This window comes from Epinephelus fuscoguttatus, linkage group LG20 (assembly GCF_011397635.1).
Source record: "Epinephelus fuscoguttatus linkage group LG20, E.fuscoguttatus.final_Chr_v1".
Classification (NCBI taxonomy): domain Eukaryota; kingdom Metazoa; phylum Chordata; class Actinopteri; order Perciformes; family Serranidae; genus Epinephelus; species Epinephelus fuscoguttatus.
This window is the reverse complement of record NC_064771.1, coordinates 35,359,827-35,376,933: the sequence shown is the minus strand read 5'-3', so window position 1 is coordinate 35,376,933 and position 17,107 is coordinate 35,359,827. Positions and strand designations below refer to the sequence as shown.

Sequence of the window (17,107 nt, the reverse complement as noted above, 5' to 3'; positions counted from 1 at the left end):
TTAAACACAGGAGGGAAACATTAAGCGATCTGGGACAAAACCTTACTTTTTAGGAGGTTTAAAACGTCATTTGACGGTATCAGTTTGAAACACCTCTGATGACAACGTAATATAAGGAAGCAGAAAGTCCCTGTAGGGTGGGACAGAGATCCAACGACATGTACATCAGTTTACAGTGCAGCCAAACAAACAGTGCACTACTCTTAATGTTCTACTGACAGCTTTAGTCAGGGCTAACCTCTAACTACACTGCATATCTTGTGGCTGCTTCCCAACAAACACCACCCCATGGTTTGTCGGTTTAACTCCTTTAATGTAAAGCAGCAGTAGGAACTGTTTCATTTGTATTACCGGTGACTTACAGTTTTATTTTGGCAGAATTGGGCAAAAAATCCTGTATGAAAATCTTGTTCTGAGAGAAAACTAAACTTCTGCTCCTCCTCTTGGCTCTGTCATTTGCCATTTATAAAATCTAACCTGATGGGAGACTTTAACCAATCACAGGTAATTTCAGTGTGTTCCGATTGGTGTGTCCCTTCAGATGGTGAAAGTCTGATTCAATGGAGGAGAATCCTGCAGAGAAAGTTGCTATTTCAGCATTGGCAACAACTGCCTCCACTGCAGAGCAACCCAAAAAAGACACTGCTCAAAAAGAGTCTGACAATACACTAAATAAAACGTGTCGATATCAGTGAAGTGTTTCAGAGATGAAAAAATGTTGCTAATAGTTTAGCCTTTTACTAACGTTAGCTAGAACCTCGAATCACAGTGGGTCCTCCGCCTCACTCCCTGCTGCTACAGACCACCTCGGCGGGAGGAGAGCGGGCAGCAGCTCCAGCCAGCACAATCCTCAGCTTTGGGGGACCAGACAGACCCGACTCCCTGTCAGATCAGCAAACTTTCTGTTGCTGCTGTCACACAGGTTAGACCCAGTGACTGGGACACCTGGCGCTGAGGAGTTTGCGCTGGCTGTATTAGAGCTGCTACAGCTGCCTACCGACAGTATGTCTCCAGAGCTGCTGCCGCTCTCCTCCCGGGGAATTGGTCCACAGCAGCGGGGAATGAGGCGGCGGGATCGTGGGGTGGCTAACAGCTAATTCTTGTCTCATTTGTGGTCTGATAAACAGACAGAGAGCTGGAAAAGGAGAGGCTGACAGAAAGAGCTGCGTTACACTGGGTTACTGTATGATGCGTGTGCATATGCCCGTGGTCGTCTGGTGGGAGGGGACAGAGAGGGAGGAGCTGCAGGAGAAAGGCGTATTTTCAAAATGCCAATTCCATCAAAACTGATGAAAATCTAAAGGATTATTACTAAGCTCAATTATTACTTAAATTAACATGTTTTTTAAAAATTATCTGTGGGCGTCTGGGTGGTGGTGGGTGGGGGGGGTGTAACATCCTGGCTCCGGCCCTGGTGCTGACAACACTGAAACATAAGTGAATATCTGTGTGTATTAATATACAGTGTAAATGTGTCATGTGCATTGTTCTGAATATCACTTGTGTCACTGTGATGAGTTACTGTGACTAATATCATTGTACCGCTGAGTTGAAGTGAATCCAATGCTGGAGCCAAGCCAGGCTGCGTTCGCAAACACCAGCTGACTTTATACGTTTGTTGTAAAGAGGCTGGTTGGTTTAAAAAACAAGCTGCGCTGACTGTAGCTGCGTTCATTCACACCGCAGCAAATACACAGACGTGGAGAGAATTTAAATTCACACCCGGAGCCTCACTTGATATGCGAGTCAGGCCTCCCGTCTTTGTCTTTACACCTCGTCCTTTACCTTCCTGTGACCCAGTGTACTGAAGCAGACCTGTGGCTCAACAGGGAAACACTCAAGTGTCTATTAATGCCTAACAAGTATGCATGGCTGCAGTCAGCAGGAGATGCAGTGTCAGCCAATGTTTTGATTAAATTGTTCTGATAGCGAACCGATTCTCTGATCCTGCTGCACACAGCGTACCGGCTCCAAGGGCAGAGTGCAAAAACACACCACAGAGAGGAGGAAATACACAACTGAACACAGAGAGCAAACATATTTGCACAAACACAACAACTCACTTCACTTTCAGACCAAAGTTTTTTCTCTTATTACTTGAATTTCAAATTTAATACCCAACGTACACGATCCAGAATCAATCATTGCTTCACCAGAGGTCTGTCAGTCCACCACATCTCATGGAAACCTTGAGAAAAATCAGCTTTACAACAAACCACCTTCAGTCCGTTTGGCTCCAGAATTGTTTTTCTCCAGACATCAAACTTTTAATATTCACTGGCCAAGTTTGATTTCAAGGTGCACATACAGATTGGTTTGTGTGGCCTCAGTTACCACTGGGCTCTTCATACCAAACAACAAACAGAAACACGAGGCTGTCTGACAGCAGTCCGTCAGTTCCAAACAAAGGCCACGTCCTAAAACACTGACAGATTGAGAATGCATGGAGCACCAGCAGACCTGAAACAGTCTGAGAAACCGGCCCATCGCCAATCTCAGCCTCTGTGTCCCTCCTCCCTCCTCCCCTCCCTCCCCCTGTCTCTCCTCTGTCCTCTTCCACCCCCCACTCCTCCTCTTATAGGACAAGGAGGTGAATCTGGAACAGGTGCATCGTCGTATGAACAGTCTTTTGGACGAGGACTTGGCCCACAAGCAGATCCCCGGCCCCTCTATCGAGATCTCTGCGCTGGACATCGGCAGCATGCAGCCCAGCCAGGCCTCTCTGGTGGCGGGGCCGGAGTCCGTGCGGGACTACCCGCCCTCGGGCCTCGCTGTGACCACCTTCCTCCCCGGGGAGGGGGGGCCGCCTCCTCCTCTTCCCCACCCTCACCATGGGGGGACCCTAGGCAGGACGCTACCTCTGTCCCAGGGCCCTGGCAGCAACACGCTGCCCCTGCACCACCCGCTCAGCAGCACCAGCCTCAGCGGCACCATGCAGTGCAAACACAGGGCCCCCAACGGGGGGCTCTTCCGGCAGAGCCCTGGCAAGACACCCATGCCAATGTCCTACCAGGCAGTCTCCGCAGGACCCATACCCGAAGCCATTGAGGCCACCCACAGTACATCCATATAGTGTTCAGGGGGACGGGGGGGGCGGGACAGGGCGGGGTCAAACTGCTACGATAAGTCACTCTCTGGACTTTGGTGTGGTTCTGGATGTGAGGCGGGGCGGGGATCTCTAGAGGAAAATTATTATAGAAGGAAAAAAAACATATGTACAAAGTAAAAAGATTTTGTATCTCACTACCTGTTCAGAAAAGCCGATGTTACAGAAAAAAAAAAAAAGAGGCGGGGCTGCGGGCGGGTTGGCGGGTGTAATTTTTCTCTTGTACATATCTGTAAATACCAAGAGAACGAAGTGAGGTTAAAGTGTATTTTGAATATTCTCAATTTTTGAAGTTGAGTTATAAAAAACAAACAAAACGAGATAAAAAAAAATATATATATACATTGATGAAAAAGTTATGACTGTTTGAATGGCTTTGTAAATTTTGTTCAATATGAAACAATGACGCGAAATTCATTGTGATTGTTTTCTAAGTGCCGAAATTAAACGATGTCTCTCCACAACTCATCGATGTAAACGACTACCCATGATGCACCGCTGTAGGGACATTTTAGTGTTGGACACCTACTGTTATGCACCTCTGTACCAACCCTATATATATCTTCAGCATCGGACGAAAATGATCACAGATTTTTTTTTCATTTGTATTGAATATATAATATACATTGTTTTTTCAAATCAAAAGTCTACATTCATTTTCTTACGTTGACTGTAAATGGTGTATTGTTCAACAGCGGGGGGAAAACAAGTGGATTTTTATCTGGTTCATATTTTACACACAGCTGAGTGGTTTGTTTTTATAGTACCTTTTTATTTGGCATCAGTACTGTCCAGGTGAGGAGTTTCGGTTTGTAAAGGGAGGAGAGACGGAGGGAGGAGAGACTGTTGGGCTGCAACCACACCGACTGTACGGGGAATATGTTCAGCTGTCTGGTTCCAACACTAAAAGTGAATCACGCAACATCGGCCTCTTTAAAGAAGACAAAATGGAGATGTTCTGGTCCAGGATGTCAGTTTACAGCCGTTATTCTTTGACTCAAAAACATCTTTACACAATAAGGATCACGACTCTCTGATGGTGTTATCGATCCAAACAGCTGTACGCTCTGTCAACACAAACACAAACAGAGCCGCAGGGTTGGGTACCATGAACTGAATCAAGAGGCGATCCAAATTTAACAGAGCTACGTTGCTCTGGAGACGGTCCGTCCGTCAGTCCAGGTTCAATATTTCAGCAGTTATTGGACAGATTGCCATTAAATATTGTACAAACATTTATGATTGATGATCTCCCGAGTCTTGCGGTAACAACACTAGCAGATTTCAGTTACCGACCACGACCGCTGAGGATGAAAAACAAAGTTTGGATTCTCTGCTTTCATCCGTCTCACATTTAAACTCTCCTTTATAACGAGCCATTAGCCTCTCAGAGCAGCTTCATGGTTCAGTGCCACTGCTAGATTCCTGAACGTTGGACCCAAAATGCAGCGAGTAACGCAGTGAAGCTTCATCCAGATTTTTCTTGCTAAAATATTCTTCACCAGTTCTCAGTACACATCCTGATAAGAGCATCAGTCCACAATTCATTTTGATCTTTCTGCTTTCATATTGACAGAATGAGTCTGGACTGTTGACTGACCGGAGCGCTCGTCAAAGTGACCACATTTACGTGCACAAAAAATTCCAGCTTTTTGCTCTTACTCCGAAAAAGTCAATGCTGTTAACGTGGCTACTGATAATAATATTCCTGTTCACATGCAGCCGTGAACACTCTGATTAACGTGCCCTGACGTGACTTGTATCAAATTTGGAATAATAGTTAAACATTAGTGTGCATGTAAACGCAGTCAAGAAATGCACGAAACACGGTCAAGTAGGAAAAACTGAATTTGGTGAAAACCACGTCTTTCTTTGACATCGAACGACTCACACCAACATCCACAACAAAACACACCAATCACCCCAGTCTCACTCTGAAGTCGTCGAATACCGGTGCTTGGTCAGCATCAGACACCGACGAAAAACCAGTCCATGACCAAACGTCGATATGTGACGAGGTCGGAGTGACAATGTGTTGCACCAATGCAGCAATTTCAAAGAACTTCACCCATAATCCCCGGTAGGGCTGCAAAATGGTCAAGTGCAGTAAAATGTGTCACAACAAACAACTGAAAATGAAACACTGTGGTGCCACAGAGACACAACGACCTACAAATCATATTCTAGACGTGCTTGTTTGGTACCGACCCCAGCAAAAATTACATCATTATCATTTTCAGTTTTTTTCAGTGGAAATTAAATGTAAAAATTGCCATTACCTCTAAATCTCGACCTGCATCGAGCCATTTCCAGTACCTGGTTGCTGTTACGTTCTTATGTGCAGTACATGTAAAGTCAATATAAAGACATGATTAGACGTGAATTCCCGTCAGGCGTCAAAATGGACACAACGTGACATACGTGAGTGAAGCAAATAGCGCAATTTCGCATCATACGCTTAGTCACGAGAGTTGAAAAATCTCTTCAGCGACAGATTTGTGCTGCGATAGCCAATCAGCACTGAGATCGTCCAGGGACGTATGATGCTGAGGACGTACCAGCGGAAGTTCATTCATCGATTCCACGCATGTATGACGCTAGTCAACAAAAAAATATTCTAGTGTTCTAACTCGCGTGACCAACTCTGCACACTTCCTGTAAGAGGAGCGTTGCGTTTTCAGTTTTGGGCCGGATGAAGTTGAGACAAACTGAGGAGGAACAGTCGGTGGTGTGTGAACGCAGCCCAACATTCTCTGACCTTTTTGTTTGTTGTATTTAACCTGAAGAAAAAAGTCTCGTAGGAGGATCTATCAGCTATATAGATATGTCTTTACTTTTTTATACTAGAGAATTTAATGTCAAACACTTGTATACAGGTTTTTTTCTCCTGCAAAGCAGTGCAGTTATTTTAGTCAGACAGAGAGAGTGACAGAGAGAGGCCTCATATTCCCACAAGTCATTCCTAATGAGATCCATTATCACCTGCAGGGATGACAGAGGGCGTCATTATCCAAAGTGCAATCAGAGGCTGGTGATGACGGTAGAGATTCTGCAGGTGCCATACCTCAACTGCTTGTAATATAAAGAGGGATCTGATTATGTTTGCTAAACACAAGATTGTTTTTCTCTATGGAATACTATAAGATGAACCTTTATGGAAAACTATTTTGAACAGGAAATATAAAACCGCACACTCCCTCCTTCTTCTGCTGTCATAAGTGCGATTAATGTGCATTTATGGGCCTAATGAGTTTAGTTTTCATTTGTCGGCTGTTTGGAAACACGTCGATCACACGCAGTTTTCAGAAAGTGAAGAGCAGCTTTAAACGAAGCAGCTCGCCTTTCGACGGTTTTATTTCGAAAAGTGTGACATGTTTGTGTGCGGAGGAAACAGAGGGAGCTTAACTTGACAGAATGAAGGGCTTCATTCCTTAAATTCATCTTGTAGACGGGACATAAGGTCTTATTATAGATGAGACACTGGTGATCAGACAGAAGGTAAACATGATGTTTGACAGATTTCCATCAGAAGTCTTTCCTTTTAACATTTAAAATTCAACTGCCAATGCCAACTGACTCTGTCCCAAATTACATCTTTATTCTTAACAGTATAAAAAACAATAATTAAAACTGTATTGCCAGACATCGATATTGGATGATTCTGCAAAACCGTGAGATGCTCAATGACGGCTTTTATGTCTGATGCCAACATTTTTATATTCGCCACTTTCTACAATACCTGCACACGGCAGCCACAGTGACGTTAACGTCAGGAAAAGATTGTGGTTATAGTTAAGGAATGTTTAAAGTTTGGCGACTAAACAGACTCGGTTAGGGTTAGCCTGGTCAGTGGTCTCAACGCTCAATCGATTACTTTGTGATTCCGTCACATGACATTTCCTACACAAGAAGAAAACTGATAACCAGTGAAACAATCACTCAAATCAAATATTTTCTCAGACAGACACAAAGGCAACAACAGACCGAATCACCACGTGATTTACAATAACTTCCAGAAAGAAAACGTACATAAAACGTCACGTACATAAAATGAAATGGTGCTGAGCAAACGCAGCCTCAGTGAGTTTGTTTGTAGCCACCTAAGAATATCAGTATCAGTTTAACAGTTCACTGTATTTAGAATATTTTCATTGCTTTACCTTTCTGACAGAAAGACCTTCCTGACAGGGGACTAAAGTCGTTATCTTAAAGACACCTGACTCCATTGACAACTACAATCTTTGTCACAATTAGCATATGAATTCTTTAGTTATCGGCAAAAACATGTTTTGTGAGGTCACAGTGACCTTTGACCACCTAATTCTAATTAATTCACCATTGAGTCCAAGTGGACGTTTGTGCCAAATTTGAAGAAACTCCCTCAAGGAGGTTTTGAGGTATCGCATTAATGAGAATGAGATGGATACAAGGTCATGGTGACCTTGACCTATGACCACCAAATTCTAATCAGTTCATTCTTTGACTCAAAGTGGACATTTGTGCCAAATTTGAAGAATTTCCCTCAAGGCAGTCTTGAGATATCATGTTGCAATAAAAGAGATAGACCGGGTCACACTGACCTCTGACCACCAAAATCGAATGAGTTCATTGTTAAGTTTAAGTTAACGTTTGTGCCAAATTTTGAGAAATTCCTTAAAGGTGTTATTGAGGTATCGCATTTATGAGAATGACACAAACACAGTCACAGTTACCTTAGACCTCTGAACACCAAAATCTTAACTTCATCGTTAAGTTCGAGTGAACGTTTGTGCCAAATTTGAAGAGATCTCCTCAACGTGCTCTTGAGATATCACGTTCACCAGAGTAGGATGGAGAGACAGATAGATAGCCCGTAAACACAATGCCTCCGGCCACTGCTATCGCCAGCAAGGAGGCAGTTTCTTTAATTCACAGAACGCTGAGTTTCTGGTCTACTGCTGTCTCCATCAGTTGCTGTGTGACATAAAGCAGGACAACATTCAAAATACAGTGAGCAATTAAACTGATAATTTTTTGGGTGGCTAAAACAGGTTTTGCTGCGGACCCGCCCACAACGCCACTTTGTTTAGCCTCTGTGTTGGCTTATCAATTACGCTAGCAAAGAAACACAGGACATAAATAAGCACAGCAGAAACGTCAGATCATTCAGACCACTGTGTTTAACGTAAATCTTTAAATGTTACAGTTACAGCTAAAAATGACATCAGATATAAATGAATTTGGTGAATTGCCAGCTGTCTACCTGGAAGTGATCGGTGTTGTTGTTGTTAGCATGACCTCACAGTGATTCAGTGTTTACTTCCTGCGTTAGCATCAAGCCTTGGCATTGGACGCAAGTCATTAGCGCTGAATTGTCCAATATGGAGTTAACTCTTAAGGACGCTGCACCAGTTCCCTTAAAGCATAAAACCAGTTCAGCCTGTTGATTCGAGGACCAACACACTTCTCCTGGTGCATTAACTCTTTGTGCTAAAACCTGTTAGAGAAGGTTTTAATGTGAGAACTGTGGAGACAGATGTTCAACATGTCATCTCTTCCTGTCACTCGCAGAAATGACTCATAATTGACTTTTCTCTGTTCAGAATAGACGACACTTCTGCCAAACGTTCTGTTCCCGTGTGAATACAGATTCTCCAGTTACATGAAATAAACTCTACCATGTTGTTTCACTCTGTGTGGAGAGCTCAGACTGTCTGCCGCATCATCTGAACTCTACATGGATGTTTTCTAACTGTGGCAGTAGTCGCTCTTGTGAACCAACTTGCTTTCACACTGTGCTCCACAACACGACAGACAGATGGACGGACGGACTGTGAGGACCCGGAAGTCATTAGGATTGGTCAGCGGACAGGAAGTGTGTGAGCTGGGGCGGCTCCGTGTGTCACCCCTTTACGTTAAAACTCCAGCGCCCGTCAGAAGATAGAAACATGAACTGTCATAGCATATAGTCTGTCACAGTCCATCTGAGGGAGACCCTTATTTTATTTATGAATATGCTGCTTGGAGTTTCTTAATCTTTAATAAAGAAATATGGTTTACACTTTTGTTTCTGATGTTGTGTCAATGACGACCGGAGATTTTAGTTTTTCTACTTTAGATAACACTGCGATTTTAATTATCATGTAACTGTGGATATCAAATGTTTCCTTTCACAGCTGTCACCAGATGTCACTTTTCTAGGCAAGGTTCTAAACAAAATTTGAGCTGCAGTGTCATCATCATTAGTCTATAAAATCTGATGAAATAAGAAAAATGCTCATCACATTTGCCCCAGTTTTGTTTTCATGAGTCTTGTTTTGTTCGACCAACAGGACGAAAAAAAAAGACATTCACTTTTTTAAAGATTTAAAACAAAAAGGCAACAAATCTCAAAATTGGAGAAGCTGAATCAGACAATGTCTGCAAATTTTGCTTCATGACTTTAAAACAAAATTAATTAATGAATTACGTGACAGAAGGACTTGATCAAGACGTCCACGTCAACAACACAGAATGAATCTGCAACTCAGGTCCTGTTTATACGACAACAATCTCAACTGAAACCGGTAAACATTAGTTGTGTTTTGGCTGATCGTTCAGACGACAGCAGCGTTTTGGGTGCCTGGAAACGCAATGTTTTAAAAACGGGTTCCAGAGCGCAATTTTTTGGAAACAGTGCCGTCTCTGTTGTCACGTAAACTTCCAATATGCAACTACTACTGGCCTGGCGTGTGTACTACAGCGTTTTTTGGTCATTTTTGTGGATCCGCGTGCACGGCCATTGGTATCAAAATGTTGTCGTCTGAAGGCAGAACTTTTCAAAACTTAAATGAGAAACAATTCTGTTTTCAGTGGAAACTTGGGTCCTGACATTCAGGTGGATGCCACCTGACACGCTTCACCCACCCAAACACTGCTGCAGACCAAGTACCCCCCCTCATAGCAACAGCACTCCCTGATGGCAGTGAACCCCAAGCAGGACAATGCACCATGTTACACCACACAAACTGTTCTGGAATGGCTCAAAGGTGTCAGTCTGGCCTCCACTTTCCCAAGATCCCAACCTGTTTGAGCATCTGTGGGACATGCTGGTACCTAACGTCACAACTCATAGGATTTAAAGGATCTGCTGCCAACACTCCGGTGTTAGACACCACAGGACACCCCCAGAGGTCTTGTGTTCGTGCCTCAACAGGTCAGAGCCAAGTCTGATCCAAGGAGGCCCCACCTTGGATCTGAGGTACCATCATGTCCTGCGAATGTTCAATCTGATTGAAATCTGGGGAATTTGGAGGCTAGGTCGATGCCTTGAGCTCCTTGTCACGTTCCTCAGGACATTCCTAAGCAGAGTTTGTGGTGTACCATGGAGCATTGTCCTAGAAGCGGGGGCACTGCCATCGGAGAGTACTGTTGCCATGAGGGAGGTACTTGGTCTCTAACAGTGTTTGGGTTGGTGGTCCGTGTCAAGTGACATCAACATAAATGCTGGGTCCCAAATATTCTCTGCACAACTTTGCAATGTAACGAGATAATCAATGTTTTTCACTTCACCTGTCGGTGGTTTTAATGTTTTGGCTGATCGGTGTATGACGTAAACTGAACATCTCAGGGTTTTGGACTGGGACTGACAGCTACCTAACTTAATTTGAAAAAAGGACATATAAATGTGTATTTCTAAGGAGAATCTGGAAGTTTATCTGATCGATTCGACGTAGTTTTAAGGTCCTTTGTGGAGCAGCATCTTGTGGCCATCAGAAGAACTGCAGCTGAGGTCCACTAACATATTTTAAGCCAAATCCAGCTGATTTTCAGCTGCAGCTGATTTCAGACCAACATTCAGACATAAAAAGAGAAACCAACAGGGAGTGAGCAGGGAGGCTCTGACTGATCCATCTGATGCGACCTTTAGTCCGTCGGACCACCAGCTTTTCACTGAGAGCACAAACTGCGAGCAGCACTGAGTCTCTCTGAAACCAGGTAGAAGCTCTGATCAATTATTGATTCCTCCTCAGTCATGAAGACGAGACGGACAGAGAATATCAAAAGTCTTCACATCATTTCACATTTTGGAGTTCATTGCCTTGAGGCCTGAAGAGAAACCCATTAAAGTATTCTTAAAAAAAACCTTTCATTTGATAGTAAATAGTGGAAAATCAATGTGAAACCAAACGTGTGGCTGGTTGCTGAGTGTGCAATCACTGCGCTTAATGCTCAGCAGAAGAGTCGCTGCTTTGATAACAGCAGGACGTCTGCTTAGATAAGTCTCAAATCTGGCTCGTACAGAAATCTAACTTTTTCTTCTCTGCAGAGGCTGGATCAAGGTAACACATCCAAAATTCTGCTTAAACTTTTTAACTTTTAACTTAAAGTGTTAAAGTTTTATAACTACACTGGTTTGATGCTCAAAGGCAAGATGTAACACAGAGACCTCAGATCCCCACACAACTTTAATGTGACTGATGACACTGCAGACCAAATTATGATTCCACAAAAATTTCGATACCTCATCAGTCGTTCAGCCAAAACAATTTCACTTGTTCAAATTTGGAAATTTTCTTATTTGTATCATGGTGAACTGAATATTTCTGAGTTTTGGACAAAACAGGACTATGTATCGCTGATCATGACTCAGTGATTAACTTTAAAAATAAACAGCATCACTGCTCAGATTAGGGATGTCCTGATTATCAGCCAATATCGAGCCTTGCTCGTTCGAACCCCCCACCCAGCATTCGAACCCAGGGTGGGGGAGCCCCCCTGTGCGGAGTTTGCATGTTCTCCCCGTGTCAGTGTGGGTTTCCTCCAGGTGCTCCAGCTTCCTCCCACAGTCCAAAGACATGCAGGTTAATTGGTGACTCTAAATTGTCCGTAGGTGTGAATGTGAGTGTGAATGGTTGTCTGTCTCTATGTGTCAGCCCTTTTATAGATTGGCGACCTGTCCAGGGTGAACCCTGCCTCTCGCCCAATGTCAGCTGGGATAGGCTCCAGCACCCCGTGACCCCTAACAGGATAAGCGGTTATGGAAAATGAATGAAATCAATTGAGGAAAACCGTAATTTTCAATGATACCGAGCATGAACAAAAACGATTACTTTTGATTTGCTGAACATTTTGTATCAGACATTCTGGTTTCACTTGTATACTATTGTCAATGCACACTCGGGGGCCACTTTATTAGGTACTCCTTGCTTGTACTGAGTTGGACCCCCTTTGTAATTCTCGGTGTCATAGATTCAACAAGGTGCTGGAAACATTCCTCAGAGACTTTGGTCCATATTGACATGATGACATCACACAGTTGCTGCAGATTTGTCAGCTGCACATCCATGATGAGACTCTCCCGTTCCAGCACATCCCAAAGGTGCTCTATTGGACTGAGATCTGGTGACTGTGGAGGCCACTGGAGTACAGTGAACTCATTGTCATGTTTGAGATGATGTGAGCTTTGTGACATGGTGCGTTATCCTGCTGGAAGTAGCCATCAGAAGATGGGTACACTGTGGTCATAAAGGGATGGACACGCTCAGCAACAATACTCAGGTAGGCTGTGGTGTTTAAACCATGCTCAGTTGGTACTAAGAAAATCTCCCCCACACCATTACACCACCAGCAGCAGCAGCCTGAAGCGTTGATACAAGGCAGGATGGATCCATGCTTCCATCTGAATGTGGTTTTTCCAATCTTCTATTGTCCAGTTTTGGTGAGAAAACCCGTGTGAACTGTAGCCTCAGTTTCCTGTTGTTAGCTGACAGGAGTGGCACCTGGTGTGGTCTTCTGCTGCTGTAGCCCATCTGCTTCAAGGTTGGACAAGGTGTTGTTGCTTCAGGTTAAACTGCCTTTCTTCACCATTCTGATGCTCCGTTTGAACTTCAGCAGCTTGTCTTCACCATGTCTACATGTCTAAATGCACTGAGATGCTGCCACGTGATTGGCTGATTAGCTATTTGCATTAACAAGAAGTTGAACAGGTGTACCTAATAAAGTGACTGGCGAGGGTATGTTGAACTTTGAAAACCTCAATAAAAGAAGTTGTAAATAAATTAATTAATCTACAGTTAGCTCTTGTTAAAAAATTTTCATTTAAATATATATTTTTGTCTTTATAGAGAGAACTGTTTGATTATTGAGTTTCCGCTCTGAGTCTCCATCTTGTGGTCATTAGCGGAACTGCAGCGTGCTGTCTGTCAGCAGCGCTCGTCACTGCTGTGTGTGAATAAATATAAGGTGTTGTGAATATTTTGCACACTGCTGGTATATCCTGTACTGTAGGATCACATCATTACCTCAGTACATACAGTACAACACTGAGCCTCTGACAGAGAGTCCTGTCCGGGGGAAGACATTTCACAGTTTCCTCCTCTCCACTGCATCCTGCCGTCAGAGCGCCTGGCAGAAAACATCCTCTGCTCTGTCAATTAGGGGGAAGATTTAGTGTGACGCACCAGGAGGAGGATTTAAACCGACACACCGGGACGTGCAGGATGTCAGCTGTCCTCTGGCTTTAAACTCATCCTCACCGTGTTTCCCTGTCACCGCTCTGCCTGACTGGAGGAGAGACGGCCGGACTCGGCTAAATGGTTACACCGCCGCCTGGTCTGTGGACAGACTGACATGCCGCCGGACAGAATATCCGATTGGTTAACTGGCAAAGCACCTGATTGGCATAGAGTTTCAGTGAGTGTTTGGACAAATGACTGATGTCTGACACCAGGCCTGAGACGTGTCTTGGATGAACTAAGTGACAGACAGACAGATGGATTGACGGATGGCAGCGGACCAGATTATCCCAAAGACAAATCAGAGGCAAGAGGGAGGAAAAGCTTCCTCTTCTCTCCACCACAAGTGTTTTTCACTTTTCCAACACTGATTACATCCAAACCTTTTGTTCGCCTGTGGCAAAACCTTGCTGAAATATCCATGCCGGATTATCTGCTCTCCTCGCACTACTTAACTTTCAGAGCACTTAGAGCTGTTAGTGCTTTATATGACACATTCCTCCTCCTCCTCCTCCTCCTCCTCCTCTCTGCTGCTGCTGAGTTGTGTCGTCTGGATAAAACACCTCATTACTCACTTTACTCCCAGCAGCTGGAAGATATAAAAGCCAATATGAATGTGAGAGTCCAGTTGTGCCGGGCAGTTATGGGCCATTATATGGTTACAGGCTGAGCCGCTGTCACACGGGGAGATGGGTCAGAGTCAGTAAATCAAACCACGGACAGCGTGAAGCCGCCGGGTTGTTTTAACAGAGAGCACATGAAATACCGACTCTGAATGCACACGGGCATGAAATGGAAGCCAGGCTATCATCATTAATATGCAGACTCACTAAGAGTGCTGCGAAAACCTGCCGTCAGTGTTTGCTGCGCACTTAGTGAAAATGTGAGGCCCAGGAGGACACGTTAAACCTTGTAGCATGTTCTCTTTCAGCCCCAGTTCACGCCTCTCATGTATTATCACTAATATCTGAGCCACAGAGCTCAGCATCAGTATTGAGAGAGAGAGAGATGAATCCCCCAAAAATCCAGACGGTGGTTTAACAAAACTCTGCAGTTCAGAATCCTCAAATACTTTTCTGTCTATCTGAGTCCAAAAATTCTGTCAGCCAGAAAACCTTGCTACGAAGCTGCAGAGATACCATCTCATCTGAGGAAAAACACAAACTGAATTACTATACAACACTACAGGGTGTTGTCAGTCTGTCCAGATTTCACAGGCTGTTTTTGTGATTGTTGCGGTTTAAAAATGTTTGACTTCACGACAGCTTTTAAAAAAGTTGCAATGAAACTGTAGTGGCAAAAAATAGTTGAGATGATATCTCCAATTTTGAGCCTTTTTTATTGAGCATTCAGTGTTTTCAACAGAGTTAGAATCTATTTCTGATGGTAGGGAGGCAGCACCAGATAACTGCAGATGATCAGCTGTTGCTTCTGTTAGAAGCAGCGCTGACGGACTGTCTCCTTGAGCTGCTCTCTCTGCCCAGTTTGCACAAGCTAACATCCAATCCTGAGCCATTAAATGGTCTAAACAATCTCACACTGACACTGGGGATCAACTGTAGAGTACGACGGCCAGTGGCTGCTTGCTCTGCTGCCGTTCAGCGGCGAATGAGTGGAGCTAACTGCTAACTGCTAACAGCCACCACTGCAACGAACAAACTCCACAAATCCATTCAGCAGCTCCACCATCCACAGTCAGGCACACACGGCTGATTATTTACCGCTGAATTACAGCTCACAACTCACACCAACGGCTGACGCTGATCCGCTTCGACTGTTTCTATTGGCTACTGAAACGTCCATGTGCAGACTATTTACAGAGTTTGCTGCCTGTCACTCATGCTGCATTTGAAGCACGGCCGTTGTCAGCTTTCCATGTTCGATAGTCCACTACTAACATTTGGTCACAACTCGTCAACAACAATGAAACAAAATACACTTGTTTTCGCAGGAAATTTAAATAATAAGTGCACTACGTCGGTTCAACCCCACAGATTGACATTTTTTTCCTTCAACAGCAAAAACACGTGGTTGGGTTTAGGAAAAAGAACAGGGTTTGGCTTTAGAATCTTACGGGACGCGAACACCACTCTCTCTGGTGAAAGTAGGTGTTTGTTGGACCCATCCACCACCCCTCCCGCCCGCCCCAATCGGACTTTCGCTGCCTTAACTTTCGTCCTTCGTCCTGCCATGTTTCCCCATGACGCCACCTGGCACTGTTATACTATAACGGCAACCCGCCGGATATCATGCTGACGTTAAAGGATGCCTTTTTTCATTGGTTTCTGACGCTGCAAGTCACTGGCCAAGCGCTGGATTTTGACAACTTCAGCGTGAGGCTGGACTCCGACCAGGCCTCGTGGCCCAAGGCTTGGCCACCAGACGCTCGCTGGCAAGCTCCCCCACCCCCAGGGTCTGGCTCCAGAGAGGGGCTTGCTGTCCCCATACTGGGCAAGGTACTCTTTTCTGGAGACCTTCCCAGGGGCTATATAACACAGCTCCTGGGATCATCGACACATGCAAACCCCTCCACCACATTAGGGTGGAGATTCTTGGAGGGGGAAATGAGTTTCCTCCAAAGGGTGTCTGGGCTCAGCCTTAGAGACAGGGTGAAGAACTCAGACATCCGGAGGGAGCTCAGAGTTCAATAGAGGTGTTCTGGGCATGTCCCACTGGTAGAAGGCCCTGGGGCAGACCCAGAGTACACTGGCTTGGTTTCATTTGGTCTGGGAACGCCTCAGGATCCCCCAGGAGGAGCTGGAAAGTGTTGTTGGGGAGAGGGATGTCTGGATGGACGGACGGATTCGGCTTTGTTCAACGTGACTATGATGATAATACATGAACAGTCTCTGCAGATATTATGTGCTTTATCATAAAACCTCTGTTCTGATTGGCTAACGAAGCAAAGCCTCTTATAAAGACAGAAATGTGACATGTTGAATAAAATCTTAATAACACAATTTAAATATTAATGTGCCCAGAACGCAGCGTCTCCTCTGAGCCGCCTGCAGGATAATGACACTAATGACTCACTCTGTTTATTGGTTATGATAATGAGAGATGTATTGAATGTTTGCAGCTCTTCGAGCCACTTGCTGCAGTGATGGACGACGGCGTTTGAGGAACCCAGACAGTTTGGGCCTAAATGATGCTTCTTGGCTCAAACACACACACGCACTTGGACAGCACACTATCAGTCATGCAGGAGGGGGATCCAGCAGAGGAGAAGTGATTTCATGTTCCTGCCGCCTCTGTCTCCTCCTCCTAATTCTGCTCCTGTTTCTCTCCTTCTGTCCAAACTGGAATGTCTCATTCTAGTCTGTCTACATGTCTCATCGTCTTTCTCTGTCTGGGCTCCTCCACAGAGCAGTTGGTTAGAAAAGCTCAGGTGCAGCAGGAGGAAATAAAAAAAAACAGCGAAGCTGCTTTCAGACTTCATACAAACACAAAGAAGAATAAACCTTATGGCATACAGACTGACAAGTATCTCAAGTGATGATGTCATCCTGCATGAGGTGAGGAAATC

At 44.6% G+C, this 17,107-nt stretch overlaps 1 protein-coding gene across 2 annotated transcripts in view; it reads left to right on the top strand.

Moving 5' to 3' along the window:
• Window positions 1-9,100, top strand: part of LOC125880628 (glutamate receptor ionotropic, delta-1-like) — an 841,018-nt gene extending 831,918 nt beyond the window's left edge. For both annotated transcript variants that reach the window (XM_049563255.1, XM_049563254.1), the window contains one exon: window positions 2,582-9,100. In XM_049563255.1, the coding sequence (XP_049419212.1) occupies window positions 2,582-3,073 (492 nt within the window). In that variant the 3' untranslated portion in view covers window positions 3,074-9,100. The remainder of the gene's footprint in view (window positions 1-2,581) is intronic.
• Window positions 9,101-17,107: the final 8,007 nt, after the last annotated feature.